This window comes from Staurois parvus, unplaced genomic scaffold (genome assembly GCF_062004578.1).
Source record: "Staurois parvus isolate SC_StPar_1 unplaced genomic scaffold, SC_StPar_1.0 ptg000151l, whole genome shotgun sequence".
In the NCBI taxonomy this organism is placed as follows: domain Eukaryota; kingdom Metazoa; phylum Chordata; class Amphibia; order Anura; family Ranidae; genus Staurois; species Staurois parvus.
Window position 1 is genome coordinate 6762694 of NW_028317947.1, and position 27728 is coordinate 6790421.

A 27728-nucleotide genomic window follows, 5' to 3' on the forward strand; every position below is an offset into this window, starting at 1 on the left:
AGTGGAGAGAGATTAGAACACCAGTCAGGTTTTTATTGCTGAATCTGCCCTGTTAAGAATTTATTTATTTCAGGTACTTATATAGCGCCATCAATTTATGCAGCTCTTCACATATACAGGTGAAACTTGAAAAATTAGAATATCATGCAAAAGTTCATTTATTTCAGTAATGCAACTTAAAAGGTGAAACTAATATATGAGATAGACTCATTACATGCAAAGCAAGATAGTTCAAGCCGTGATTTGTCATAGTTGTGGTGATTATGGCTTACAGCTCATGAAAACCCCAAATCCACAATCTCAGAAAATTAGAATATTTTGAAAAGGTGCAATATTCTTGGCTCAAAGTGTCCCACTCTAATCAGCTAAGTAAGCCATAACACCTGCAAAGGGTTCCTGAGCCTTTAAATGGTCTCTCAGTCTGGTTCAGTAGGAATCACAATCATGGGAAAGACTGCTGACCTGACAGTTGTGCAGAAAACTATCATTGACACCCTCCATAAGGAGGGAAAGCCTCAAAAGGTAATTGCAAAAGAAGTTGGATGTTCCCAAAGTGCTGTATCAAAGCACATTAATAGAAAGTTATGTGGAAGGGAAAAGTGTGAAAGAAAAAGGTGCACAAGCAGCAGGGATGACCGCAGCCTGGAGAGGATTGTCAGGAAAAGGCCATTCAAAAGTGTTGGGGACTTTCACAAGGAGTGGACTGAGGCTGGAGTCAGTGCATCAAGAGCCACCACACACAGACGGATCCTGGACATGGGCTTCAAATGTCATATTCCTCTTGTCAAGCTGCTCCTGAACAACAAACAACGGCAGAAGCGTCTTAAGTGGGCTAAAGAAAAACAGACCTGGTCTGTTGCTCAGTGGTCCAAAGTCCTCTTTTCTGATGAGAGCAACTTTTGCATCTCATTTGGAAACCAAGGACCCAGAGTATGGAGGAAGAATGGAGAGGCACACACTGTAAGATGCTTGAAGTCCAGTGTGAAGTTTCCACAGTCTTTGTTGATTTGGGGAGCCATGTCATCTGCTGGTGTTGGTCCAGTGTGCTTCATTAAGTCCATGGTCAACGCAGCCGTCTACCAGGAGGTTTTGGAGCACTTCATGCTTCCTTCCGCAGACAAGCTTTATGGGGATGCTGACTTCATTTTCCAGCAGGACTTGACACCTGCCCACACTGCGAAAAGCACCAAAGCCTGGTTCAATGACCGTGGGATTACTGTGCTTGATTGGCCAGCAAACTCGCCTTACCTGAACCCCATAGAGAATCTATGGGGCATTGCCAAGAGAAAGATGAGAGACATGAGACCGAACAACGCAGAAGAGCTGAGGGCCGCTATTGAAGCATCCTGGTCTTCCATAACACGTCAGCAGTGCCACAGGCTGATAGCTTCCATGCCACGCCGCATTGAGGCAGTAATTGCTGCAAAAGGGGCCCAGACCAAGTACTGAGTACATATGCATGCTTATACTTTTCAGAGGTCCGATATTGTTCTATGTACAATCCTTGTTTTATTGATTGCATGTAATATTCTAATTTTCTGAGATTGTGGATTTGGGGTTTTCGTGAGCTGTAAGCCATAATCATCACAATTATGACAAATCATGGCTTGAACTATCTTGCTTTGCATGTAATGAGTCTATCTCATATATTAGTTTCACCTTTTAAGTTGCATTACTGAAATAAATGAACTTTTGCATGTTATTCTAATTTTTCGAGTTTCACCTGTATATTGTACATTTACATCAGAACCTAACCCTCAAGGAGCGTACAATCTAAGGTCCCTAATTTACATTCATACATACACATACTAGGGCCAATTTAGACAGGATCCAATTCACCTACCAGCATGTCTTTGGAGTGAGGGAGGAAACCGGAGTACCCGGAGGATAACCCTCTCTATATGTCCTGTTCACTGTAAAAGAAAATCCCAAATTTTGGTTTGCCACCTGAGCAGAATAGAGGGGAAATCTTCCAGTGGACACACACACACTTCCCTCATTTTGGAAGAATTTCCTTCCTGTTGTGGCTATGGGACAGGAAGTGAAGGGAAATCTCCCCTATGGGACACATGGCAAAAAACTTGACAGGTTATAACCCTCCCTTACCCAATCCAAGATCCAAAAAATAAGAATTGTCTTTAGTTCTACTCTAAAGTAGATGTAAACCCAATCACTATAATCTCATCTAAGCTTTAACATGTTCATATCATACCCATTGAAGTGACTGGCCTCATGTGATATACAGAGATGAAACAAATCCTCCTACATAAGTTGTACTTGTTTATCTTTCCCCTACATCCATTCAAAGTGCAGAATTTACACAGGATCTCTCAGCTCTAAAAAGCAGAGGGCAGGGAGCTGAAGTTACATCAGTGAGGGGAGCTCTGAGAGCTGATTGGAGGGAAGGGACACACCCCCCTTCACACAGCTCACAGAAACAGAGCTGAGGCTGTCAATCACTGGCAGTGCCCTCCCGTCACCTTTTTTTCCTCTTGGTGTCAAGAATACTTGTCAGAAGTGACTCATGCTTATAGCAGAGCAACAAGGCAGCAAAAAGACATGACAGTTAGGGCTCGTTCACACTTGGCTGTTTTGCCAACGCTTGCCAAACGCCCCTATAGCGTTTGGCAAGCGTTGGTCCGGCGTTTGCGGAGCGTTTTTTAACGCTCGGCAAACGCTCCGCAAACGCCGCATGCGCGGTTTAGCGGCGGTTGCTAGGCGTTTGCCGAGCGTTAATAACGCCCCACAAACGCCTATAATGCAGTTTGAGTGGTGGTAACGCTCCGCAAAGGCCCCGCAACCGCGTCGCAACCGCACCGCAAACGCCGGCCAGGCGTTTGCGGAGCGGCACCATAGACGAGAATAGGAGGCTTCAACGCCTCCTGACTCGTCCAGAGGCGTCCGTTTTGCCGCGACGCAACGCAAACGCTCCCGTTGGAACAGCACCATGTCCTGTAATGTGCAGAATTGGCAGAGGCGTTTGGGAAGCGGTAAAAACGCTTCCCAAACGCCTCTCTGCCACCTGCACACAACGCTAGTGTGAACGTAGCCTTAGTGCTCTGGATTGAGACAAGTACACACTATAGAGGGATGCGCTTTGTTCATATTTCAGGTCTAATGTTTACAACCACTTTAAAACTAATACCTGGTAATTGTGCCATGAAGGCCTAGTTCATGGCACAGTGACAATGCTCTGTTCCTGTCTAATTGTACCTAGTACCCTGGCATGAGGGACTGATGATTGTGTTACCGATATTTATGGTGAGGTCAGGGGAGGGGGCACGGGCTGGGGGAATACTAAGAGCTCAGTTTTGGGGAGGTTGAGTTTGAGGAAGTGGAGTGACATCCATGCCGATTTGTCACTTAGTAGGCTAGCGATGTGGGTGGAGACTGAAGGGGTGAGGTGAGGGGTAGACAGATTTGCGTGACACACAATATACAATATATTTTTGTATTGTTTTTATACTTTATATAATATTATAAATAAAACAACACATATTATTTATATTATATATATAATTGAACAAGAAACACATTATTTTTTTATCTTAGAAATATGCAAACAGCTTATGGTACACAGTAAATATTCACGTTCACAGAAAGCATTAATACACAATGACTACATTGCTACTGCTGCACTTTCAGTGTGCCATACTAATCATGTATTGGCAGTGTAATGTTTTGTGTATAGAGTGTGCTCTATGCTGCCATGTTGGAGATGGACAGGTCTTCCTCCAGCTCCTCTTTCAGCACGTGGTGACGTCACGCGCCAGCCAGGCTGGCTCTCGGCGCTCCTCAGTTCGTGCACGTCCTCGCAGTCCCGTCTCACCTCCAGTGACTCAGCCCCGCATTCATGCGCTCGGCACTCCGCTCTCCGGCCTGCGTCTCCCTTCCCGGCACCCTGCGCGCTACGTCCGAGCCTTAGATTTGCGAGTCATTCCCGGACCGGAAGCGGAAAGCGAACTCTGCAGGCACCGGGTGGTCAGGATGAAGGAGGCTACGGCTAAACGACGGGAACCGGAGGATGTGGAGATGAAAGAGGAGGAGCCGGCGGCCGGGAGCAGCAGCAGTACCGGGGAGGGAGGGAAGAAGGAGCTGGACAGTGTGACCCTGGAGGGTATCCATCATTCTCTTCTCTCTGTTGTTGTGTCTCGTCCTCTGATAGGCATTGTGTGTGTCTGTGGTGGAACTACACGTCCCAGGAGTCACTGCCAGGGCTTGCTGGGACTTGTAGTTCCCCCATAGCTGGAGATTAGAGCGGAGGGGGTTGGTTTGCAGCAGATCAGGTAATGCTGGTGGATGGGGCCTATGGGGGTCTCTGGAATCAGCGAGTGCTTGGTCACATGACCCTCAGAGATTGGCGCAGGGCACGGACTTGCAGTATGTGAATCTGCGATTTGGGTGAATCTCCACGTTACATTCACAGGAATGTCTGTTCACCCAGAACGCCTCCATCTGCAGAAGTCCATTCATTCTGCTCTGGTGTTTTGGCGCACGCATCGGGGGGCAGAGGGCCGTATGGGAAACACAGGTATGGCAAACTAATTGATGGCAGCCTGTGGCTGTACTAATAACCACACATGTCAGTGTTTACATGCATGTAAGGACAGATGTGCGCTCCATGGACGCAGGCGATTGGTGTTCAGGGCCGCTCATCCATCCCTCTATTTATGTAAACACGGGGGTGTGCAGTTACCGGTGTACAGCCACAGGCTGAGGGTCATTTCACGCGAGCGTTCACAACAGTTTTTTGCCAGTTCATTGACAATTTACCGTCCGTTCGCATCCATTTTTTGTCCTTTCCAGTTTTTTCATGGAAGAAAAATAGGGTTTTCTTCCGTTCAAAAAAACATAACAGATGCGGACGTTAGTGGATGTAAACAGATGATCATCCGTTAGTCCATAGAAATACATAGGTGTCGGTTTTTCATCCATAAACGGACAGATAAAAACAGACATACGGAACGCCCGTGTGAAAGGGGCCTGACATTACAGGCCGCTGTATGCAACACCTGTGACATTCCATACACTGTAAAAAAAACAATAAATATGTGTTTCCTATATGGCCCTCTGTGCCTGTTTGAATGAGCCCTCCCTCTGATGTGTGCACCAAAACACCAAAGCAGAATGAATCGGCTTCTGCAGATGGAGGCGTTCTGGGGGAATAGACAGTGTTTATATGCATGTAAACCGGGTTCCTTGAGCAATGAACAACTTCTGCCTCTCAGATAAGTTCCCACTGACACCAATGATCTTTAGTTATCTGTAAGGGGATAATTGTTCCCAATGACTACAAGTGTCAGGAGTATTCTCCCCACTGACCATCACACTAATGTATCGTGAGTAGTAGAGTAATTTTAGCAGGGATTCCCTGAGACCAGAAAGTTATTTTTATGGGTTTCTCTGTGTCGAAAAAGGCTGATGTCAGTAAACACTCACATATGCGGTTATCGGTGTACAGCCACAGGCTGCCATTGATTTGTATGCAGCGTCTGTGTTTCCCATATGGCCCTCTGTGTCTTTGTGAATGAGCCCTCCCTCTGATGTGTGCACCAAAACACCAAAGCAGAATGAATCAACTTCTGCAGATGGAGGAGTTCTGGGTGAATACAGTCCCCTGCATGTGGTGCAGATATTCACCTGCATCCATGGAGCACGCATGTAAACGTACGTGTGGTTACCAGTGTACATGCATACAGGGACAGGTGTGTGCCCCCAGGAAGCAAGCGGTTGGCTTTTCAGAGCTACTCATCCATTTATATAAACGCTCAGATGTGCGATTACCGGTGTACAGCCACAGCTTGTCACTGATTTGTACAGACCACTATATGCAACACTTGTGACTTCCAGGAACAGAGATGTGGCCATATTTTACTTCCATCTACATAAAGTCAATGAATTCTTCTCTGCTGCAGTGTTGGGCTGAATTCGCACAGCTCACACATCAGGGGAAGGGCTCATTCACGTGGATGCAGAGGGCCTTATATCTTCATAGACGAGGGTATTTCTGCACTCAGGAGTCGCAGGCATTGCATACAAAAAATATCAGGTTGCGGCTGTACATTGGTAATCACACATGCAGGTTTTTACATGCAATCAGAAACAGGTGTGCTCCTTATGGACACAGGTGGTTGGTGTTCATGTGCGATCATCTCTTTAGGCATGTACTGTTACCAGTTTATAGCTGTAACCTGCCATTGATTTGTACAGGCCACTGTATGCAACACCTGTGACTTCCCAGAGCAGAGTTCCGTACACTGATGCAGTTAAAAAAAAAAAAAAAAAAAAGCGTACTTCTACACCTGGGAGGCACAGGCATTGCATTCTGATCAATAGCAGGCTGTGGCTGTACGCTGGTAACTGCACATGTAATTGTTTACATGGAATCAGAGACAGATGCTCTCCCTGTGGATGCAGACAGTTGACATTCAGGGGTTTATTTACTAAAGCTGGAGAGTGCAAAATCAGACTCCCTTCTGCATAGAAACCAATCGGCTTCTAACCTCAGCTTGTTCAATGAAGCTTTGGCAATGAAACCTGGAAGCTGATTGGTTTCTATGCAGAAGTGAGTCTGATTTTGGACTCTCCAGCTTTAGTAAATAAACCCCTCAGGGTTGCACATCCTTTCCCATAAGCATGTATGTGTGGTTACCAGTGCACAGCCACAGTCTGTCATTGATTTGTACAGGCAGCTGTATGCAAATCTTGGACTTCCAGGAGATGTACAGCCGTCTTTTACAGTGTATAGACTTCTGTGTTTGATTCCTTAGACAACCCATATTCCTCTTTTTCTTTTTTTTTTCTTTTTTTTTTTTTTCCATTCAACAAAAATAAATGACCCGATTGCCACATACAAACATTCGAAGTGGATATGGGTACCACTCCCACTGAGCAATTCTGTTCTGATAGTGGGCAGACTTCCCCCACCATCAGAATACACTGATCAGCACTGCTGCCTATAGCAGGCAGTTCTGGTTGTGCAGAAGTTGATTGGTATAACCAGCCTGCCCACACATGGGTTGAAATTCATCCCTGCTGAACCAGCTGAATTTCAATCCTTGTATGGCCGGCTTAAGGATCCTAATGTTTCAAGTCCAACTATGGGCAATAAAAACTATTCTTTGCAGTGTGCCTGTACTGCAAGAGTTAATTGCGTGTTTATGCCTAAATAGGGTTTAAAAAAGGTGGTTTACTTGCCCAATTCACCACTCCTCATAGCATCTGCACCCCCATGCTCCACTGGTCTAGGGTCCTGATGTCACGAGGCTAGAGTAAGGTTAATAACTCAGCACTGGATACGAGGATGCTAAGGGTTAGTCCACAGTCCAGATCATTGTATATCTGCAGTAGGTACAGACAAGCATTTGAGATCAGCTGCAAACAGGAATCCTGTACAAATCAATGACAGGCTGATACTGTTAGTGGCTGTTCACATATAATCATATAAGGTGCAGTTACATGCCTCCTGCAACAGATAAGCAGGTGTGTATGCAGACTGGGTCCAATCTGCTCATCTGTCCCTAATGGCTAGTAATTGCTTTATGCACTATTACAAGTGGACAGCTGCAGAACCTCTTAGCTTGTCATTGACTTGTACAGGCTGGGACACAGACAGCTGATCATAAACACCTGGCTATACCCACCACAGAAATAAACTGATTTGGGTATTGGACAGCTGAGTGAATAAGGCCTCAGAGTGCTACAAATCCTACTACCTCAGTGCATGACTGGTTTTCTTTCTGTGCTTACTGAAGTGAGCACTAGTGAACTGTGCAGTTTTTTTTTTTTTTTCCACTTAAGGCCCCTTTCACACGGGCATTCTGTATGTCCTTTTTTTTTCTTCTGTCTGATTACGGATGAAAAATTGACACCCATGTATTTCTATGGACTAGCGGGTGTAAACTGATGATCATCTGTTTACATCCATTAATGTCCGCACCTGTTTAACATGCGTTTTTTTAACAGAAGAAAACTCTTTTTCTTCCGTTAAAAAAAAAAAATAAAAAAAGATGTAAACGGACATGCGGTCAATTTTTGCATTGGTAAAGGATGTTGAAAAACAGATGTTAAACGGATGGAAAACGGACGTGAACTGGCGGAGAAACGGACGTGAACTGGCGGAGAAACGGACGTGAACTGGCGGAGAAACGGACGTGAACTGGCGGAGAAACGGACGTGAACTGGCGGAAAAACAGACGTGATCTGATCTAGTTTTTTTTCTTGGAAAAAACGTGACTGAACTGATGCAAAAAACAGAACGCCCGTGTGATAGGACTCTAAATATTTTCATCTGGAGAATGCCTCAGATTTGTTTGGCATTTTAGTTAATTCATACAGTGATTTAATTGGGGATACTTGATACAGTGATAAACTACTTGGCTAATAGCGGAGTTGTATTTTTGGTCTAAGGTTGTGTGTACACAGACAGCCAAAGTTGTCAGCACTCAGCTTTGCATGCATTAGTAAGTTAACTCATTTTCAGGATAACAGTGGAGAATTGCATGTACCTGAAATTAGATTACCTTAAAGCATACAGTGATAAAAGCTGAAAGCCTTCAGAGTGAGCCAAAGAAAATAATAGTCACCTAAGAGCAGGCACTGTTTGTTTTATGTCCTAAGTCCTTTGGAATCCTGACAAACCTGATGTGCTCAGTCCAAAAATGCATCTTTATCTTTGGCATGACCCCGAACCCCACCAAATATTTGTTTGTATTTTAATATGGACCCCCAGCCAAAAGTTGCTTTAAAGTTTTGATTAGAGTGAAAGTAGAGATCATTTGTTGGGTTTCTTTTTGGCTTCTGTTCCTGTTAGTAATTCCCATCACCTCCTGTCCCAAAGATGGACAGGAAGCAAGAGGAGATCTCCACTAAGTGAGGTCAGACCTCATCTTTGGCAGTTTATAGGGGGGTGGTCAGAGTTCCAGAGGTTCTTTTTTGATATCTCAGAAGGCTTTTTAAGAAAGGAGAACTTGTTTGGTTTTAACTTCATGTTTGTGACATCAGGGAGCTTTTAAAGTTTGCCAAAATTTTGTGCCCGAGTCAAGTATTTTGAGTCTTATGTTTGCTAATAACTGAACAATATTACAGGTATTTTCTGTAATACCACATCCTCTATGCTGTCTAAGCAGTATAAACAGAACCGTTTGACCAATAGTTTTGTATATACAGTAGGAAAGGCAATTTATGGTAAGCCAGAATACTGACTGTACACTTATTACTCAAGTATCATATGAACAAACCAACCACATATAGAAACATAAGCTACACGTCCATTCACGGTGATGTAGGCAGAAGCCAAGTGTAGTGGCTGTGTGCTGAAGCAGAGGTTTGTAAAGCATAATAACGAACTCTGTTTTTATCTGATTGAGTTTCCACTTGAATTTGAAGTAACAGTGTTCTATTGTTTTTTGCTAATGTTTCTTTAAACATTGCAGATATTAAGGAGCATGTGAAGCAGATAGAGAAGGCAGTGTCTGGAAAGGAGCCGAGATTTGTTCTTCGTGCACTGAGAGCCCTGCCATCCACATCCCGTCGTTTGAACCCCAATGTCCTGCACAAAGCTATTAATGGCTTTTTCACCTCCAACGCTACCACCCGTGACTGGCTGCTGAGTTTCTTGGAGGAGGTAAGTTCAGGCATAATCCATTAATGTTTGCTATACTAGCAGCCACCATCACATCTTTTAAAGTACAGTTGTGCTCAAAAGTTTGCGTACCGTCACATGACTGGTCATGCCAAAAAACTTTTATTTAAGGATAGTGATCCTAAAATTATTAGTTGTCTGTCTCCTTTTTAAATCATAATAACAGAAATCAGTCAAATGGCCATGATCAAAAGTTTCCATATCCTGGAATTTTTGGCCTTGGCACAGACATACAAGGTGACACACACAGGTTAAAAAGGGCAATTAAAGGTTAATTTTCCACATCTGTGCCTTTTTTTTTTTTTTAATTGCAATTGTCTGTGTATAATCAGTGAGTTTGTAAGCTCTCACGTGGATGGACCGAGCAGGCTAGTTACTGAGCCATGGGAAGCCGAAAAGAACTGTCAAAAGACCTTTGTAACAAGGTAACAGAACTTAATGAAGATGGAAAAGGGATATAAAAAGATTTCCAATACCTTGAATATGCCAGTCAGTACTGTCCAATCACTTATTAAGAAGTGGAAACTTTGGGGGTCTCTGGATACCAAGCCAAGGTCAGGTAGATGAAGAAAAATTGCAGCCACAACTGCCAGAAAAACCCACAGGTAACCTCAAGAGAAATACAGGTTGCTCTGAAAAAAAGACAGTGTGGTTGTTTCAAGGAGCAATATACGACAATTCTTGAACAGAAATGAGCTGCATAGTCAAGTTTTCAGAAAGAAGCCTTTAGTGCGCCAGTGTCACAAAAAAAGCCCGGTTACTATATGCCCGATTAACACCTTGACACGCAAGAAAAGTACCTATAAGTGCACTTCCTGAAGACGATCTTTGATCAAAATGCGTCGAGGTTTGATGATGCAACTTCCGCCAACATCCCATCCGCCCTGTGGAACGCACGCTACTCCAAGGAGCTATCAGGTCAGCTGCTTCCATCTTTGATTTACAACAAGGCTGAGTACACCAGGTGCCGGGCTGTTGGCACTTTTCTTGTGAGTGTATATTCATATAACCCCAAAAAAGGTACCAAGCAATTTTACACGATCAGATGTCCCCTTCTTTTTCTTCATATATGGTGATACATTTCTTTGCTGCTTGTGGAGCTGTGGAGACAGCGGGCATTTTTGGAAATTGTTCCTTATTTGTCATGGACCGCCTTAGGGATAGGTGATCACAGGGGACCATTGGCTTACTGGGATTGTCCCGCAAAGCGTTAATGACCACTGTAGAAATGGATGGTCATGGAATGAGGGTGAGTGTCAGTCCAAGTGGGGCACTTTTGTTTGGCACAGTGGAGCACCAAACAAGATATTGAATACAAGTGGAACACAAACATGAAAACTTTCTTTTACACCAATTATGAGACTGGTTTATGATATGTCTAAAATATGCACATTTATGACCATGCACGGTTCATCTGTTTTTTCAATTTAAGACCAAAATAGAGCTTTATGATCACAACCATAAGCGTTTGCTTTGGAGAGGGGTCAACAAGGCCTATAGCGACAAGAAAACCATCTCCACTGTAAAGCATGGTGGTGGACCACTAATGTTTTGGGCGTGTGCGTTCTAAAGGCACAGGGAATCTTGTGAAAATCAATGGCAAGATGAATGCAGCCTGTTATCAGAAAACACCGGCAGACAATTTTCATTCTTCTGCGCGAAAGCTGCTCATGGGACTCTCTTGGACTTTCCAGCACAACAGTGACCCAAGCACAAGGCCAAGCTGACCCTCCAATGGTTACAGCAAAAAAAGATGAAGGTTCTCGAGTGCCCATCATAGTCTCATGGCCTTAATATCATTGAGCAACTCTGGGGAGATCTCAAACATGCGGTTCTTGCAAGATGTCCCAAGGACTTTGCAAGACCTGGAGGCGTTTTGCCAAGACGAATGGCCAGCTATGCAACTTGCAAGAATTCAAGACCTCAAAGATAACTATTACAAATGACTGCAGGCTGTCATTGATGCTAAAGGTGGCAATACACTGTATGTATGAAGAACTAAGGGTATGCAGACATTTCATTTGTTTACTTGTTGAATGTTTTGTTTTATGATTGTGCCATTCTGTTATGATCTACAGTTTGAATATCAATCCCATACGAAACAATAGAAACGTGTTTTGCCTCCTCACTCATTTCTTTAAAAATGGTACCACATCTGTTTTATGTTGTGAGCAAGCTGCGCCTGCATACCATTTCTCCATGGGTATGCAAACCTTTGATTACAACTGTGTGCTGTATTTCCTTGTTTTAGCATATGGAAATATTTTCTCCCTAAAGTTGATGATACGCTATATACAGTCTGAATGTACAATCTCATTTAGATCTGCCCTCGAATATGTAGCACAAAGTCCTGCTTACTTAGTTGGCTGTAGGAACAGGGAGATGTTTAGTGGGGTGGGGGAGGAGGCCACTGAGGCCTGAACTGGTGAGCTCCAGATCAGCATAGGAAGAGAGTCCGATAGACACTGTAGGGATACATCACAGACTTTGGTTGTGAATGTTAGTTTAGTGTAATGGCTCTTATCACACTGTTTCATACACCGATATGGAAGGTGGATTTTTTTTGTTAGCTACATACTGAAACTAGAGTATATATTTCGTATTTCAGTTTTTACTTGGTTTGTATTATTAACAATAATGTTTTATGTATTGTATAACTTATTTTTATAATTTAAATACACACTGTCCATATGTCTTAACTGCTTTCTCTGCAGATGATGGATACAGAGGGGGATTTGCAGTTCAGACCAAGAACAGGAAAGGCTGCCTCTGCCCCTTTGCTCCCAGAGGTAGAAGCTTACCTGCAGCTTCTTCTGGTGATCTATCTGATGAACAGTAAACACTACACAGAGGTGAGAGCACAGTTTACCATTATTTCATTATGTAGAGCATTTTATGTTCTGACACGTAAATGTCTGCTGATGTCCCCTGACTTTTTAGGGCACCAGTAAATGGATGCATCTGCTAATAAACTGCTTAAAAGCACTGCATGCTTTCTGGATAGTGTAGTAATGAATCTCATATCAATCAAACAGACATTGCCTTTACAGACATTTATTTTTCGACACAAGATTTCAGAGTGAAGTTGTTGAACCAGAACACTTGTGATCATACTTTTATGCAGACCGCTCTTCCCTATTTCATATGACACATAATGGAAGTAAATCTGAACCTTTGCAATTTCTGAGCTGGGAATAGTTGTTTCCCTATGAAGACATATTTGTTTATCTGAGTTCCTTTAAGGAAAGCTTTCGCTTTGTCCATGCAGTGCCATACAGCCACTGGAAGCAAAAAAAACAAAAACAGTACTTCCGGATATAAAGGAGCGTGTGACTTGCTCTTTCTTATGTGACATGGCCGGTGCTAGGTGCCTAGCACAGCGCTGTCACTTGGGGGGGGGGGGGGGGAGAATAGCATTCGTCATTTTGTAAATCGCTGCGCAAATTGTTGGCGCTATATAAATCCTGAATAATAATTAAAATAAACCCATTGCTTTTCCCTGCACAGGTTTACTTTCAGATTAGTTTGCCTTCAGTTTTTTTTTGTTTTTTTTTTTGGTGTTTTGTGATGTTTACTTTTGTTCATATTTAATTCTTATTCCTTACAGGCACAGAAGGTGTCAGATGACTTGATGCAGAAAATCAGCCCTCAGAATCGGCGAGCTCTGGATCTTGTAGTAGCAAAATGTTATTACTACCACTCTCGTAGCTATGAGTTCCTCAATAAACTAGATGCTGTCAGAAGGTGAGCAACAAACCAAGGCTTAGAAAGTTATTTTGGATAATAACCACCATTATTCATTGATGAACTAATGTTATCTGGAAAGTGTTGCTGCTATGCTAAATCAGAAAGTCTGCTCAGTTTATCTAAAAGATTTTGTCTATGAAGCAGGTATTAGATTGGTAGTTGCTGACAGGGCTTCTTTTATTACTCCAGTAATGGGATGTCCTCAGAATTCAGTCTTACCATTTTGCTTTGACTTTTCTAAATCTAAATGATGTTGGCATACTTCCCTGTTTGATATACAACAAATCATTGGAAATCTCAGCTGTAAAAGAGTGACTCTTTTGTTATGACTACTTCGTTGCAGCAGATAACACAGTGCTGCTGGTAAATCTCACCAAATGATTCTCATATAGATGAAAGAAGACAAAAATGATAGTGCTGCACCAAAATGAAAATTCTGGTGCCAAAATAGATACAGAAAATTCAGAATGCATATGGCCGAAAACCGATGGTCCCTTTTGTGATAGTATATGAGTGACAGGCTGTCTTTGTAGGGGGGAGGGGGAAAAGAGGGCAGTGTGTGCAAGGAGGGGGCAGGAGAGGAGCAGTGTATACAGAGAGGCTTCCTCACTGGCTGTCACTATGGGGTTTATTTACTAAAGCTGGAGAGTCCAAAATCAGACTCCCTTCTGCATAGAAACCAATCAGCTTCTAACCTCAGCTTGTTCAATGAAGCTTTGGCAATGAAACCTGGAAGCTGATTGGTTTCTATGCAGAAGTGAGTCTGATTTTGGACTCTCCAGCTTTAGTAAATAAACCCCTATATGTCAGTGCTGGTTTTTTTTTTTTGGTTTTTTTTTTTTGGTTTTGTTTTTTTCACCATAGCTCAGAGAATGAATGAAACTGTTTCTTTTAGCTCCGGAAAGAAACTAAAAGGACATTTTTCTTTTAGCTCGGGGAAAGTGACAGCTGATTCTCTGAGCTTCAGTGAAGGGAAAAAAAAACCTGGTAATTGCATTTAAAAAACCGGCATTGATATATAGTGACAGCCTGTCGCTGTATACACTGCTCAACTTTTTCTCACACACAGTCCCCTGTATTGGCTAAATTTTTCCTGTTGACAAAATGCCGATATAGCTATTTTCGTCCGATATGTTTCGGTGGCCAAAATTTCAGTGCATCCCTTAAAAATAATTCAGCCAATTAGTGTCTGTTATGATGGATGAAAGTTGTATGCCTTTTATTTGCAAATGTGTACAATTAACTATACAATGCCTTTACCTGCAGTCTCTTACTTTTAATAGTTTAAATTGTTACTTCTAGCTAGCACATACTATACAAGTTCATTTTAAAGTGAAAATCTGGCATTCAAGAAGACATTTTTATCTATAAGCCATGCTTAATGACCTATTTTCATTTTATTTCCTGCACTTTGCCAGAGAGCTATTTTTTTACAGTTGAGTTATATGTAACAGACTGAAGTATTGGAAGTGTGAACTTTGGGCAAGTGGCTATGTACAGAATTAAACTATTTGTATGTTGTCAAAAGACATTCAATTTTATTTAGCCAAACTTGTGATCCAGACAACCATGCTGGATAACACAGCCAGCTCCTTAAAACGTTTAGGTATGGACTATTTTGGATAGGCACATTTGTCCTGCTTGGACCAGTGTTGGGGAACAGCCACTTATGGAACATGCATACTATTGAGCTGCTAGCCTCCGGGTACTGTGCTCAGCTTCTGACCTGTTGCTTAATGAGCACAGAAGGTATTGTAGCTCAGCATGAGTGCTATTTAGATAACCCTTTGCATGTCCTTAATTAATGCAAAGCATACTCTGATTGGACGAGGTGGGGAGGCAGTGCGGTATTCTTGCGATATTTATCTTGTTCTATCAGAGAACTCTATTGCATTGGTTGAGAAGATGCAAAGTGTTCTCTAAATGGTGGCTGTGCTGAGCAAGTAACCTCGTGTTCTCTAAGCACAAGGGTAGCCACTTGCTTCTAGATTCGGACGCCACCAACAGTCACTGTGGTAGTGGTGCCTAGCACAGTGCTTTCCAGCCTCCCTTGAGGTCATCCAGGTATGGCATGTATGTATTTGTATTGGTCCAAGCTGGACTGATGCAAGTATGCAAAATAGTCCATACCTGGAGTTTGGTTAACTGCATCACTGCTTGATCAAAATCCTACCGCCAGCCTGTTAATTTCTTAATGAAGTAACAGCTTGGTGACAAGGTCATCCTTCTGTTTCAGCATATTCATTGTCAACGCAGGTGCACTGCAGCACAGCCTGATTTGTGCTTTCCCTCCCTCCTCCAGTTAGTTCTGCTGTACAAGGAATTACACGAGGTTGATTCCAAAATAGATATAGGTCCTTAAAGTGGTTGCAAAGGTTGAAGGTTTTTTACCTTCATGCATTCTATAGGTAAAAAACCCTTCTGTCCCCCAGCCCCCTCAATATTTACCTGAGCCTCATCATGATCCAGCGATGTGAATGACTGCCTCATCTGCATCCTCATTGGCTGAGACAGCAACCGGGAGGCATTGGCTCCGTTGCTGTCAATCAAAGCCAGTCAGCCAATGAGGAGAGGGGCAGGGCCAAGCCACAGCTCTGTGTGTGAATGGACACACAGAGCAGCGGGTGCTCCCATAATAAGCTGCTTGCTGTGGGGGCACCCGACAGACAGAAGGAGCCAGGAGAGCCTGTAGGGGACCCGAGAAGAGGAGGATCCAGGCTGCTCTGTGCAAAACCACTGCACACAGCAGGCAAGTATAGACATGTTTTGTTATTTTCCAAAAAAAATAATGAATCTTTTTAGAATCATTTTAAACTAGTTGCATTGAGAAATACATTTAGAGCAGAATTGTAGCCACATAAATGTATTCTGTTTAAGTGTTTTAATGTCAAATAGCTTACAGTTGTGCATTTTATTGCAGTATAGTAGTTCTGCATTGTCTAGGGATTGTGCATCTTGGAGAAGGTAAAGCCACCTGAGCTTTTCCTAGAACTGGAAATGTCATTGTGAGATTTCATAATGGGTATTGTTTTTATTTTGTAAACGTGATTTTCCTAATAGAGGAAGTTGTTTGCTGTAAGTTCACTTATGTGAATCTCTGTACGAACAAAAATCGGCCACAGGCTCCTGGCCTTACTATTATTTTACAAAATCCAGCTTTTAAACCGAAGGAGCGTGTCATTTGATGAGATGACAAGTATTTTATTTTTTGATTGGTAACACACTAAATTAATATACACTCTTACAGCTTCCTGCATGCAAGACTGCGAACAGCCACACTCAGGCATGATGCTGATGGACAAGCTACACTGCTCAACCTGCTTCTTAGAAACTACTTACAGTACAACCTGTATGATCAGGCTGAAAAACTAGTGTCCAAGTCAGTATTTCCTGAGCAGGCTAACAACAACGAGTGGGCTCGCTATTTGTACTACACAGGTGAGCAATAATTACGTTGAAAAGGTTTCCGTTTCTCTGTCAAAGAAGATGGGGCAGCTGTGGTTTATCCTCAAAGACTTTGGCTTATTTTCTGTACATAGTGTTAAGCCAGCCATAAACGGGTCGAATTCTGAAAGGATTTTTTTTTTTCGACAATCTTTTCTAAGAATTTTTGTTTGAATTTCGCACCATTAGTGGGCCACAGAAACAGACGATTTTCAAGTGACCATCAAATTTGAGTGATCGGGCATGTTGGAAATTTTTTGAAAAAAACAAACTAATTTCGATGACGGGAGAATCACACAAGAAATCGAAAAAGAAATGAGCATGAGCTGTGACCTGGAAAGAAAAGACCATTCTTGGCCACGAAAATTCTTTTCTGTAGCAACATGAGGTGAAATTGAAGGCTTAGTTGGTCGAATTTCGAAATCAATGGTGGCAACGTCGGGTTACAAAAAGCACAAAATTTTTGAATTCAAATTCCTTCAGAATTTGACCCATGTATGACCTGCATGAGCCAGAATTTTGTCTTACTACAGATATTGAACTATAATGGTCTTTGCTCCTTATAATAACATAGATGTGAGCTAGAATGGGTTCTTATCTGTGACTGATACCAAACTTCTGTGTTACTTTCTGTTATTCTTCATACCCAACAGCATGAATTTCCTACAGCTACGTCTACAGACACTCCACTTATTACTGGTCTCACATATTTCACATAAGACTATAATAAATCATTTCTTTTTGTTGGAAACCTGTTGCTGAATGTCCGTAACTATGAACTGTAGGGTTCAAGTTACCTACCCAACACCAATATAAACACTTTGTGGGATGGGGTTTGGTGGCTAATGTACTTTCAAATATTTTTTTCAATGTCTTGATAGTTGATAGTTTTTCAGGTTCAGAATATTCAAAGTAGATCACCCCTTTAATTAGCAGTGCTACCTTTTTCCGCTCTAGAGGATGGCACTGAATATGTGTATAAGCAATGATTTCTGAAATGTTCTGAATATTAGGATTCTGTTGAGGGGTCTGTAGGCATATAAGTTAGCATTCTGTTAAACTTTTAAGGTTTTTCCGTTTTAAGAGATTGCAATCATGCTTTCTTCTAGGTCGGATTAAGGCCATTCAGTTGGAATACTCTGAAGCCAGAAGGACTCTGACTAATGCTTTGAGGAAAGCCCCCCAACACACAGCAGTGGGCTTCAAACAGACGGTAAATGATTTTTACAGATCCTTCATTAGAGAATATGTTGCACATAAAGGATGGATATAAATTCCCTGTTAAGCTTGTTTAACCACTTGCCTACCGGGCACTTTTACCCCCTTGGTGTCCAGGCCAATTTGCAGCTTTCAGTGCTGTCGCACTTTGCCAATTACGTGGTCATGCAACACTGTACCCGTATGAAGTTTTTATCATTTGTTTTTCACACACATAGAGCTTTCTTTTGGTGGTATTTAATCGCCACTGGGTGTCTTATTTTTTACACTATAAACAAAAAAAAAAAGCAACAAATTTGAGGGAAAAAGTTTTTTTCTTTGTTTCTAGTATAAAATTTTGCAAACGGGTAAATTTTTTTCTCCTTCACTGATTGTGCGTTGATGAGGCTGCACTGGGGGGTATTGATGAGGAGGCACTGATGATGCTGCACTGATATGCAGCAATGATGGGCACTGGTGGGAGGCACTGCTGGGTGCTGCTCATCAGTGACGATTGTCCTCTGTGTCATTTGCCGGTTATCTGCAGTAATTTTCTCACGCTGCGACAGCGTAAGGAAACTGCTACCGATAACCGGCAACTGTATTTACATTGTGATCTGCTGTGTCAATGTATAAAGCTGATCATGTGGTAAAAGTCCTCTGTGATTGGCCTTTTACCTCATCAAGTGATCATGGAGAGCGCCGGGTTGCATGCTGCTGGTTGGCATGCTGTAGGGCGCGTTCTGGGAGGACGTCATATAAGGCCCTCCCAGAACTGGACAACTGCACTGTATCCTTCATTCGGCTATAGCGCGGTTGGCAAGTGGTTAAAATTCCTTATCTATGCATATTTTACTGCCTTTTTTTTTTTTTTTTAAACACTAGCAGAAATGCAGATTTTCCTTTCTTAGGCCACGTTCACACCATATGTGCAGAAAAACTGATGGAAACTGATGTGCAGATTTCACTTTCAGAGACACGAGTGTACATCAGTTTTCATGCACGCTTCAAATCGTTTTATACACGTTGCAGATTTCTATGCATAAAAAAATTGCACGTGATACAAGTGGTGTGAACAGGGCACATAGAAAACAGTTGATTTCCTTGTGCCCTTGCAGAAAATGTGCAGAAAAACTGATGTCTCTGCACACTGGTGTGAACGAGCCCTAAAACATTTACTTTGCAAGGTCCACATACATTTTAAGAGAAGAGCCTCTACTTATTTACTTAATTAAATCCAATGTGTGTCTTTACACGTTCCCTGGCAGTTTTTTTAATCCTCCTTGTCTGATTCTGCACTGATTTCTTGCCTTTTTTAATCTCCTCAGGTCCACAAGCTTTTGATTGTGGTAGAACTTCTATTAGGTGAAATCCCAGATCGTCTCCAATTCAGACAGCATTCACTAAAGAGGTCTCTTATGCCTTATTTCCTCCTTACCCAAGGTGAGCCTTTTATTCCTATCACCTACCCATGACACCCACCCCCGGTCCCTGTTGCACTTACCTTTGTGGGGGATTAACTTTCATTGCCCATGCAGCAGTCTGGGAATTTTGAGTTCCTTGTCCTTCTCCTTGTAGGCTTCTTGGACATATCAGATTCTGATTGGCCACAGCGGTCACATGCAATCACTGACCAATCACAATCACTCTGATTAAACCCAGAATCCCTACAGAAAGAAGGGGAAGAAGAGTGGGGGTTTCAAATCCCAGAACCACTACACCGGCTGCATGGGCACTGACAGCTAATCGCCCAAAGGAGGATTTGGGGGGTGGGAACGGTGGTACAGTATGTGTTCACCTTTTCATTTTTTTCTGTGAAGGTCAACTAACCCTTTAAATTGAGAAAAACAAGATTCCGATATCTAGTTTTATTTCATTGCATAGCTTTTGTGGCCTGCAATCGTTACTCTTCTGCTGATAATGGCAAGCATTAGTCTTTATGGGGGACAAGTCACTGCATTACCTGAATACATTTTTCCCTTTTTAGATTGAAGGCTTTTTATGGCATTTGTAATGTCAATTTCCATGTTTATTTGCATTGCTTCATCGTTATGGTCTACCGTAGGACAAATGTGAAAGTGGCTTACGTTTTACACAGGTGTATTCTGTATCTTTATTTCCATACGATAACCATGATGGATTTGAAATGTTTTTATTATGTTATTGTATGATACACACAGTAGGGTCCAAAAGTAGAAGTAATTCATTTGTGTACAGCCTTGTTCACTTTGTATAAAGGAAAAATTCATGGTAATGAACTCGGACCCTTTGAAGTCTGCTTGCACATACAGTATGTATGTAATAAGTACATGTTCCTAGATTGTAAGCTTGAAAGAGCAGGGCCCTCGATCCCCTCATGTTTTGCATTGTATTGGTATTGTTCTGTCACATGTTCTGTCCCCCTTTGTAATGTACAGCGCTGAGCGAACTATTGGCACTTTATAAATACTGTATAATAATAATGTCTTTTTACATGGCTTTTCTGTTACAGCTGTTCGTACAGGCAATCTGGCCAAGTTTAATCAGGTGCTTGAGCAGTTTTGTGAAAAGTTCCAGGCAGATGGAACGTACACACTTATCATTCGACTGAGGCATAATGTCATCAAGACAGGTTGGTAGATTAACTTTTCAATTAATAGAGCCCGCTAGGGGCTGCTAAATTTGTGACAGAAGGTTCTGCTGTTTGTTCTGAAGACTCCATATAGAAAAGGTGATTTCTTCATGCAATAGTAATGACGTAACGTATGCTTCTTTCTTCATTTTTTCGTTTTTTCGTTTTGTTTCCCCCCCCCCCCCCCCTTTCCACTGTATTTGTTTTCTCTATTTATCTGTTGTGGTTTCTCATTTCAGAGCATTTAAAGAGATGCTGCACATACTTACAAATTTCAAGCAAAAGCACAGAAAAACATTTTTTTTACTGCCTTACAATGTACCTCTGAGCTTGCTATCAAAATTTACTTAGGAAATGTTAGTTGTCTAGCACAGCTTTCCTCCGTTCCTTGCACATGACAGAGCTATCCTCTTTTTGGCACGTTAATTACTCTGTGCTGGTCCAGCTCCTTCACTCATCCTTCACTTCCTTACATAACCCTTCTGTAGCAACTGGAAGAGAAGCAAAGGGGAATACTACAGTGTTAACTGAGTGACCGCTCTGAGTCTGCTGGAGTTGCTGATATATCCAAGATGGTGGTGCTTAGCAGCAGTCTCAAGGATTTTCAATGTGTACACAAGGGAGGCTTTTACATGTAAATAACATACATGAAATACATTACATTCACATATAATATTTTGGGAGAATTATTTATAGGTAAAGTTGATCCAGGGAATATCTGATTGCCTCTCTGGGTATCAGGAAGGAATTTTTTTCTCCTGCAGGAGCAAATTGGATCATGCTTTGCTGGGTGTGACATGCCTTCCTCTGGATCAAATGTGGGTATAGGATTATAACTTTTTTTTAATGGTTGAACTGGATGGATTTTTGTCTTTTTTTTTCAGCCAGGCTAACTATGTAATTACGTAAATAGATGGTCTGGTGACAGGGTTTCTTTTATGCAAATATTAAAATGTATGGAAAGGAGTATCTTGTTGATCTAAGTAATTAGCAGAGCAAAATTTAGGATGTGGTTAAAACGGTCCACTGCATATTATTTAAGAGTCTTATAGGCACCTGCTTGTTCTGAGTCTGTGTTATACCAAGTAATGAAGGAAGGATAAAGATCACAGCCTTCCTGGATTTACTTCAGTACAACAAGCTTGCCCACACGTGGATTGAAATCTGACTGATTCCTGCTGAAGCAGCCAAATTTCAATCCGCCTATGGCTAGCTTTACTTGGGTTCCAAGTCAGCAAATCTCAGAGTTAGTGGTTTCTAGGCCACAGGAATCTTCACCCAGCACTGCCTCTGATGTAAAACAAAATTAGACTGCAGTGGAGAGCAGTTTCCAGCACCCTTTTAATGTGGCACCTCCATTTAATTTTGTTTTTTGATTTTACATACACACACACTTATGTGTTTCATCACTTTATTCTGTAGGTGTGCGTATGATCAGCCTGTCCTATTCCAGGATCTCTCTGCCTGACATTGCCCAGAAGTTACAGCTTGACAGTCCTGAGGATGCTGAATTCATAGTTGCTAAGGTAAACACCTGAGAGGAGACGTGGCGAGAACCTGATATATAGAACAAATGTACATTGAAGTGCTGATGTAATTCTTTGAAGAGCATTTTACTTGAAACCCGAACTCCCGATTTATTTTTAGTTCTTGAAAGAAATGAGAAGTTTTCTGTCCAGTTTTTTTTTTTTTTTTGGGTCTGAAATCTTATTGGGGTTATTTTTTTCCTCATTTCTTGATCCTGTAACACATTTACAAAGGATAAGGTTTGCGATTGTCGCCAGAACAGGACGATACTAGAACTCTTCCTTCTGTTACTTAAATGTGGTTCTATTTTATCAGTGTCCTAACTGAAGAGATTTCCTACGCTTCCTGTCCTGACAACAATTGAGCAGAAATTTGCACATTTTTATTTATTTCAGGTACTTTATATAGCACCGTCAATTTACACAGCGCTTTACATATATATTATACGTTCACATCAGTCCCTAACCCTCAAGGGGTGTACAATCTAAGCTCCCTAACTCACATTCATTACATACACATACTAGGGCCCATTTAGACAGGATTCAATGAACCTGCCAGCATGTCTTTGGAGTGTGGGAGGAAACCGGAGTACCCGTAGGAAACCCACGCAGGCACAGAGAGAACATGCAAACTCCAGACAGGTGGTGCCGTGGCTGGGACTCGAACCAACGACCCTAGTACTGCCAGGTGGAGTGCTAACCATTTAGCCACTGTGCTGCCCATAGATGACATTAAAATTCCGACAGAAACGTTCTCTTCCCAGTTCTATCCAAATGAAAGAAAACATTTTATCTGGAGTGTGTCTTTCAAGCTGAACTAAACTTAAAAACTAACAGGGCTGTGCTGGTAAAAGGATTTGTAAATTTCCCCTTGTGTGTATGCTCTGTATGGTTCATGTGCAGTGTGTTCTCAGACTACTCCGATCATTTATAAGATGCCAGGAATGGAGCTGGTTGCTGGGATAATATAGGTCCAGTGCACATCAATGGTTGCCCAATGGCTCAAGAGGGAGAACTCTAAACACAAAAGAAGCAGATAATAAGATGGCGGCAACAGTGGGCAGACAGGAGTCACAGCAATGGATTGGAGAAACTGCAGGAGGGAAAAAGTGAATTTGCTATAATGTTCAAGTTCATTATGGAAAAAAGCCCTCAGTAGATGCCAGTTTAGTTCTGCTTTAACAGAGGATATGTAACTCAGATAATTACAGATTTCTGAATTGTTGTGGGTTACTCTGCTTAGTACATTGCCTTTGCTTTAGTAAATAAACGCACTCATAAAACTTATAACCACTGTTTACATTCATTTTATCTTCCCTTTTTCTATTTTATCTGTGCAGAGATATATGTATTGGTAGTGTGGTCTCCTGAGACAGGCAAGCATGCAATCTTCTTACATGTTCCATTCTTATCCGTGCCATTTGTTTCACCTAGGCAATCCGTGATGGAGTCATTGAAGCCAGTATTAACCATGAAAAGGGTTACGTCCAATCTAAGGAGATGACTGACATTTACTCCACACGAGAGCCCCAGCTGGCTTTCCACCAACGCATTTCTTTTTGTTTAGACATTCACAATATGTCCGTTAAGGTAAGGAGACCATTTTATTCAGAGAAATGGTGACACCCATTCTCTCCAGGCCAGTACAGGAAAGTCTGTAACCACTTTTTGCTATTTACAAGTTAAGCAGTGATACATACAAAAAGAATAAAACTCAGGATAAAAAAAAAATGTCTTACAAATAAAAATTGACCCATTTTTATTTATTTATTTTTTTTTCTCTTTAGGCTATGCGATTCCCTCCCAAGTCATACAACAAAGATTTGGAGTCAGCAGAGGTAAGCACAGATAAAATAGCTCCACCAAGTTCTTAGTTTAACCACGCCGGTGCCGGTGCCTCCCGGCCCTTTAAGAGTTTCAGAAACCGGGAGGCAGATGGGGTTTTAGGGTCATGTGACCGCCGTGATTCGCCATCACGGTGGTCACATGATCGGAAAAGGTCCTGATCGATAGGTCCGTGAGTCACGGACATATGTGCTGGGAGCGCACACTCTCAGCACATATGTATCTTCTAATTGCACGCAAATATGCGGCTGCTCGGTGTCAAGGGGTTAAGCAGAGCACTAGCAAAAAATCATTGCAGCAATAATTGTTTATGTAGGGGTAGCTTGTTAATAACCGTAAACAAAATCTACTAAATATATATTTCAGCTACTTTCATTTTTGGTCACCTGACCACCTGCTATCTTCATTGAGTCTGCTGGGCACCAGCTGTGGCTGGAGTGCGAGCTTTAGTCCTTTCTCTCTTCCATAGATGTAATCAGTTTAATCAGTTAGGGCCAGGTCACAGAGATCATGAACTGAATGGTAGGTGTGCAGGTCAATATCAAAGGAAGGGTCAGCAGGACCTGGCAAGACACGCCCATGTAGGAGTGCTCGGCCTCATCTACCCATTGTAACGACTCTGTAAGATGATGCTGCCAATGCAGTCTTGTAGTCCTTAGACAAAGCTGTGAGAAACTGAAAATCTAGCATTGTCGCTTTGCAAAAGGAAGCAGTGTTGGACTCAATTTGGCTATGGACTCCGTAGAAAACACTTTACTAATTTTGATGATTAAATGCTTTCTACTTCTCAAAGCTGGATTTTAGGTTTAGACTGTTTAGAGTCTGTAAAGACTTTAAGGTCCTATTCACACAGGCATACCTACCCGTACACCCATGGAAGGAGCCTGCACAGGAAGCACAGGTGTTCTGTTCATGTCTGTTGGCATGCAGCGGCTACACAGATACAAACGTAGACTGTGTGCTTTCAGACCCACACAACTGTATCTGTATAGCTGCTGCCTCCCAATAGAAGTGAATGGGACTGTGTGCACGCGGATGTACGTCCCATGCAGACGAGGATGGCTGTTTGCATGGATGTACAGATAGGTACGCCCAAGTGAATGAGGCCTAAGGTCAAATAACTAAGATTACCTCATTTTGTGCAGTGTTACATTAAACTTTTTTCATGTTCCTTTGCTGGATATGATAGTATTCTTGAGAGGCTCAGCTTAGATGGTGTGAAATTTATCTTTGCCTTTTACTGGAAAGTTCCAAATTCCCTGTTGCTAAAGATAAATGATGGGAATTTGGGATAGCTGTTTATTTCAGGCTTTTGAAGCTCTAAGAGTCTTTATTGGCCAGCTTTTTCTTACTGCTCCTTCCTGATGCCGTGATTCTTCCTGCACTAAATCATCCAATTGTCTCTCTTCCATTAGGAGCGGCGTGAGCGGGAGCAGCAGGATTTAGAATTTGCTAAAGAAATGGCTGAAGATGATGATGACGGCTTCCCGTGACCTTGACTTTACCCACCCTCACTTTTACGTTCTGTTTATATTTAGGGTTTATTTTTTTTTTCAGTTTTGGTTTCAAGCCCTTCCTGGTACACCCCCTCGTCCTTTCCCTTCCATGTTGGCCATTTTATAAACCGTCATAAGCATACATCCATGCAGCGGAGAACTGGAAGGTTTCTCAAGCAGGCTTTGAAGTAACGGACCGCATCTTCCATTATGATGTATTTATGAACTCTTCTTAACTGGCACTCCCTCCACTGTGCCTACTATTATAGATTTATTTTCTTTGTCTCTGCCTTTGAGATTGTCCACACTGATGTCATTCTACTATATTTTGCTTTATACACCGCCCTTGAAAAACCAGCAGTCCCCTGTCTAGGAACTTCAACTGTCTGTGCACGCCTTGCCTGGGTGTGTAGTGTTAGTATCCCAAGGGATGGAGGGCCACAGATTGCCCAGATGTGGTCAAAACCAGTGTTTTTTTTTTTTGTTTGTCTTTTTTTCTTTTTTTTTTTTCCTTAACTCCTGTACCCTCAAAATCATGTTTTCAGGATTTCATTACTCTTGCACAAGTCTGTATAGCTGGCTGAACTGGTGATTACCACAGCCGTGCTCCCTGAGGCAAATTCTCCAAACATGACCAGTGGGGGTACTGCAGAATTAGAGCCGAGAACCACTGTTTTACAATAGGTTACAAAAATTTTGGCCTAATACGTTTTGCATTTTCTGCCAATAGTTTTAATGCTCGCACTTCAGCTGTAAAGAAGTGTGATATATAATGACCCGGAGTCATAAAGTTCCACCTAAGATCTTGTACATCTTATTATTTTTTATGTTACTGATCAAGACTGTAAGGTGATGACATGCATCAAGTTTTTTGTTCGGCTCTTTAGTAACTCATTAAAGGCTGTTTGTAACCAAATTTCTTGTGGTATGGCTTTTCTTGTACTGTCTGCCAAGTTGCAGCATTAAATAAGGAAGATTTTCATCACTAGAGCAATGTACATGTTGTTTTTTGTTTTATTTCCCCTAGTGTTGTTAGGGTTGAAGGCTCCTTCATGAACCAGGGAAATGGAGCTGAATAAAACTTTAAAAAAGGCATGGGATAAGGTATTCCTGCCAGGAGAGGAAAATATAGACCACCATTTCTGGCCGGGCTCTTTCTAAAAATTCTAGTTGCCTGGCTGTGTCTGGCTTAAAAAGGCATGTAAACCCCATCAATAAACACTTCTTATTTAGCCCCATTTGGTCTGATAAAGATAACACTGAGAGTGTTTTGGGTTTTTTATTGCTAAGTGCAAAAAACTACCTGCCACAAATTGTTTGCTCATTGCCTGTGTTGACAGTTGGTAGATGCATGCGTTTCAGCTCTCTGAAGACTACAGAACTATTCCCCTCTGTTGTGGCGAAGAGGGGGAGGTTTCTGAAGTCATGTTGTCACACAATGACCGGAAGCATGTTACTGGCAGTCACTAGGTCATTTTGCAGTCTAAGGACTGACAAGCTGCTATATATTACACTTTGTTTTGGGTTTAGATACATCTTAGTTACTTCTGGGTTACTGCCCAGGAATAGCCATGCAGCAAATGAAAGTCTGATATAGGTCAGAGGGTGTAATTCACAAATTGGCATCTATTGCTTTAAGATCTACGGTAAAATAGCTCATAGCATTTTTTCCAAAAAATCTTTTGCAATTCACTAAAAACTACTAAAATCCTGCATGCCCTATTTCCTAAAGTGATGCAGTATTTTAGTAGTGGAAACTTGCTGTGTTTTGAAACAGGAACCTGCTGGTGTCCTTAACAATAGTTGGTTGTTTAAGGCGATCCAGCACCAGGCGCCTACTTAACAACCATGACTTAAGAGTTGCTGTTTAAAAAAGGTAAAATGGATTTTGAGGGGGTTCCCACACCAAAATTAAAATTGTTATGGTTTCTACCCCAAAGTTCATACCAGACCCTTATCTGAGCATGCAGGCCAGGAAGGAGGGGTAAGCAAGCTCCAGTGGTTATTGGGATGCAGCAGGTGACTTATCTGCATCCCCAGCCCCCATGTGAATGATGATTACCCCTACCCATTCACAAAAAAAAAAAAAAATGGCCAAAGTAAATAAAAACCCGCAGCCAGTTTTTGACAAGTCCTTTAGGGAAAGAAAGCAGAGTAAATGTCCCCCAAAGTAAGTCCAGCATTAATGGAAAGATAAAGAACACTGACCCGCAAGTAAA

The 27728-nt window shown here is 42.0% G+C and overlaps 1 protein-coding gene across 1 annotated transcript; it reads left to right on the forward strand.

The window, feature by feature from the left end:
* Nucleotides 1–3882: 3882 nt before the first annotated feature.
* On the forward strand, nucleotides 3883–26425 carry PSMD3 (proteasome 26S subunit, non-ATPase 3). The gene is made up of 12 exons (XM_089674378.1): nucleotides 3883–4117; nucleotides 9435–9625; nucleotides 12358–12495; nucleotides 13251–13387; nucleotides 16638–16828; nucleotides 17944–18047; nucleotides 19360–19474; nucleotides 20523–20642; nucleotides 22065–22168; nucleotides 23603–23758; nucleotides 23956–24006; nucleotides 25429–26425. The coding sequence occupies exons 1-12, from the start codon at nucleotides 3988–3990 to the stop codon at nucleotides 25504–25506; spliced, it is 1515 nt and encodes a 504-aa protein (XP_089530504.1). The 5' UTR covers nucleotides 3883–3987; the 3' UTR covers nucleotides 25507–26425.
* The last annotated feature ends 1303 nt before the right edge of the window (nucleotides 26426–27728 follow it).

Coding starts and splice junctions, on each gene's coding strand:
- PSMD3 (XM_089674378.1), top strand. CDS start 3,988: ATGAAGGAGGCTACGGCTAAACGACGGGAACCGGAGGATGTGGAGATG. Junction 12,496..13,250: donor ACAGTAAACACTACACAGAG/GTGAGAGCACAG, acceptor TATTCCTTACAG/GCACAGAAGGTGTCAGATGA. Junction 22,169..23,602: donor CTGAATTCATAGTTGCTAAG/GTAAACACCTGA, acceptor TGTTTCACCTAG/GCAATCCGTGATGGAGTCAT.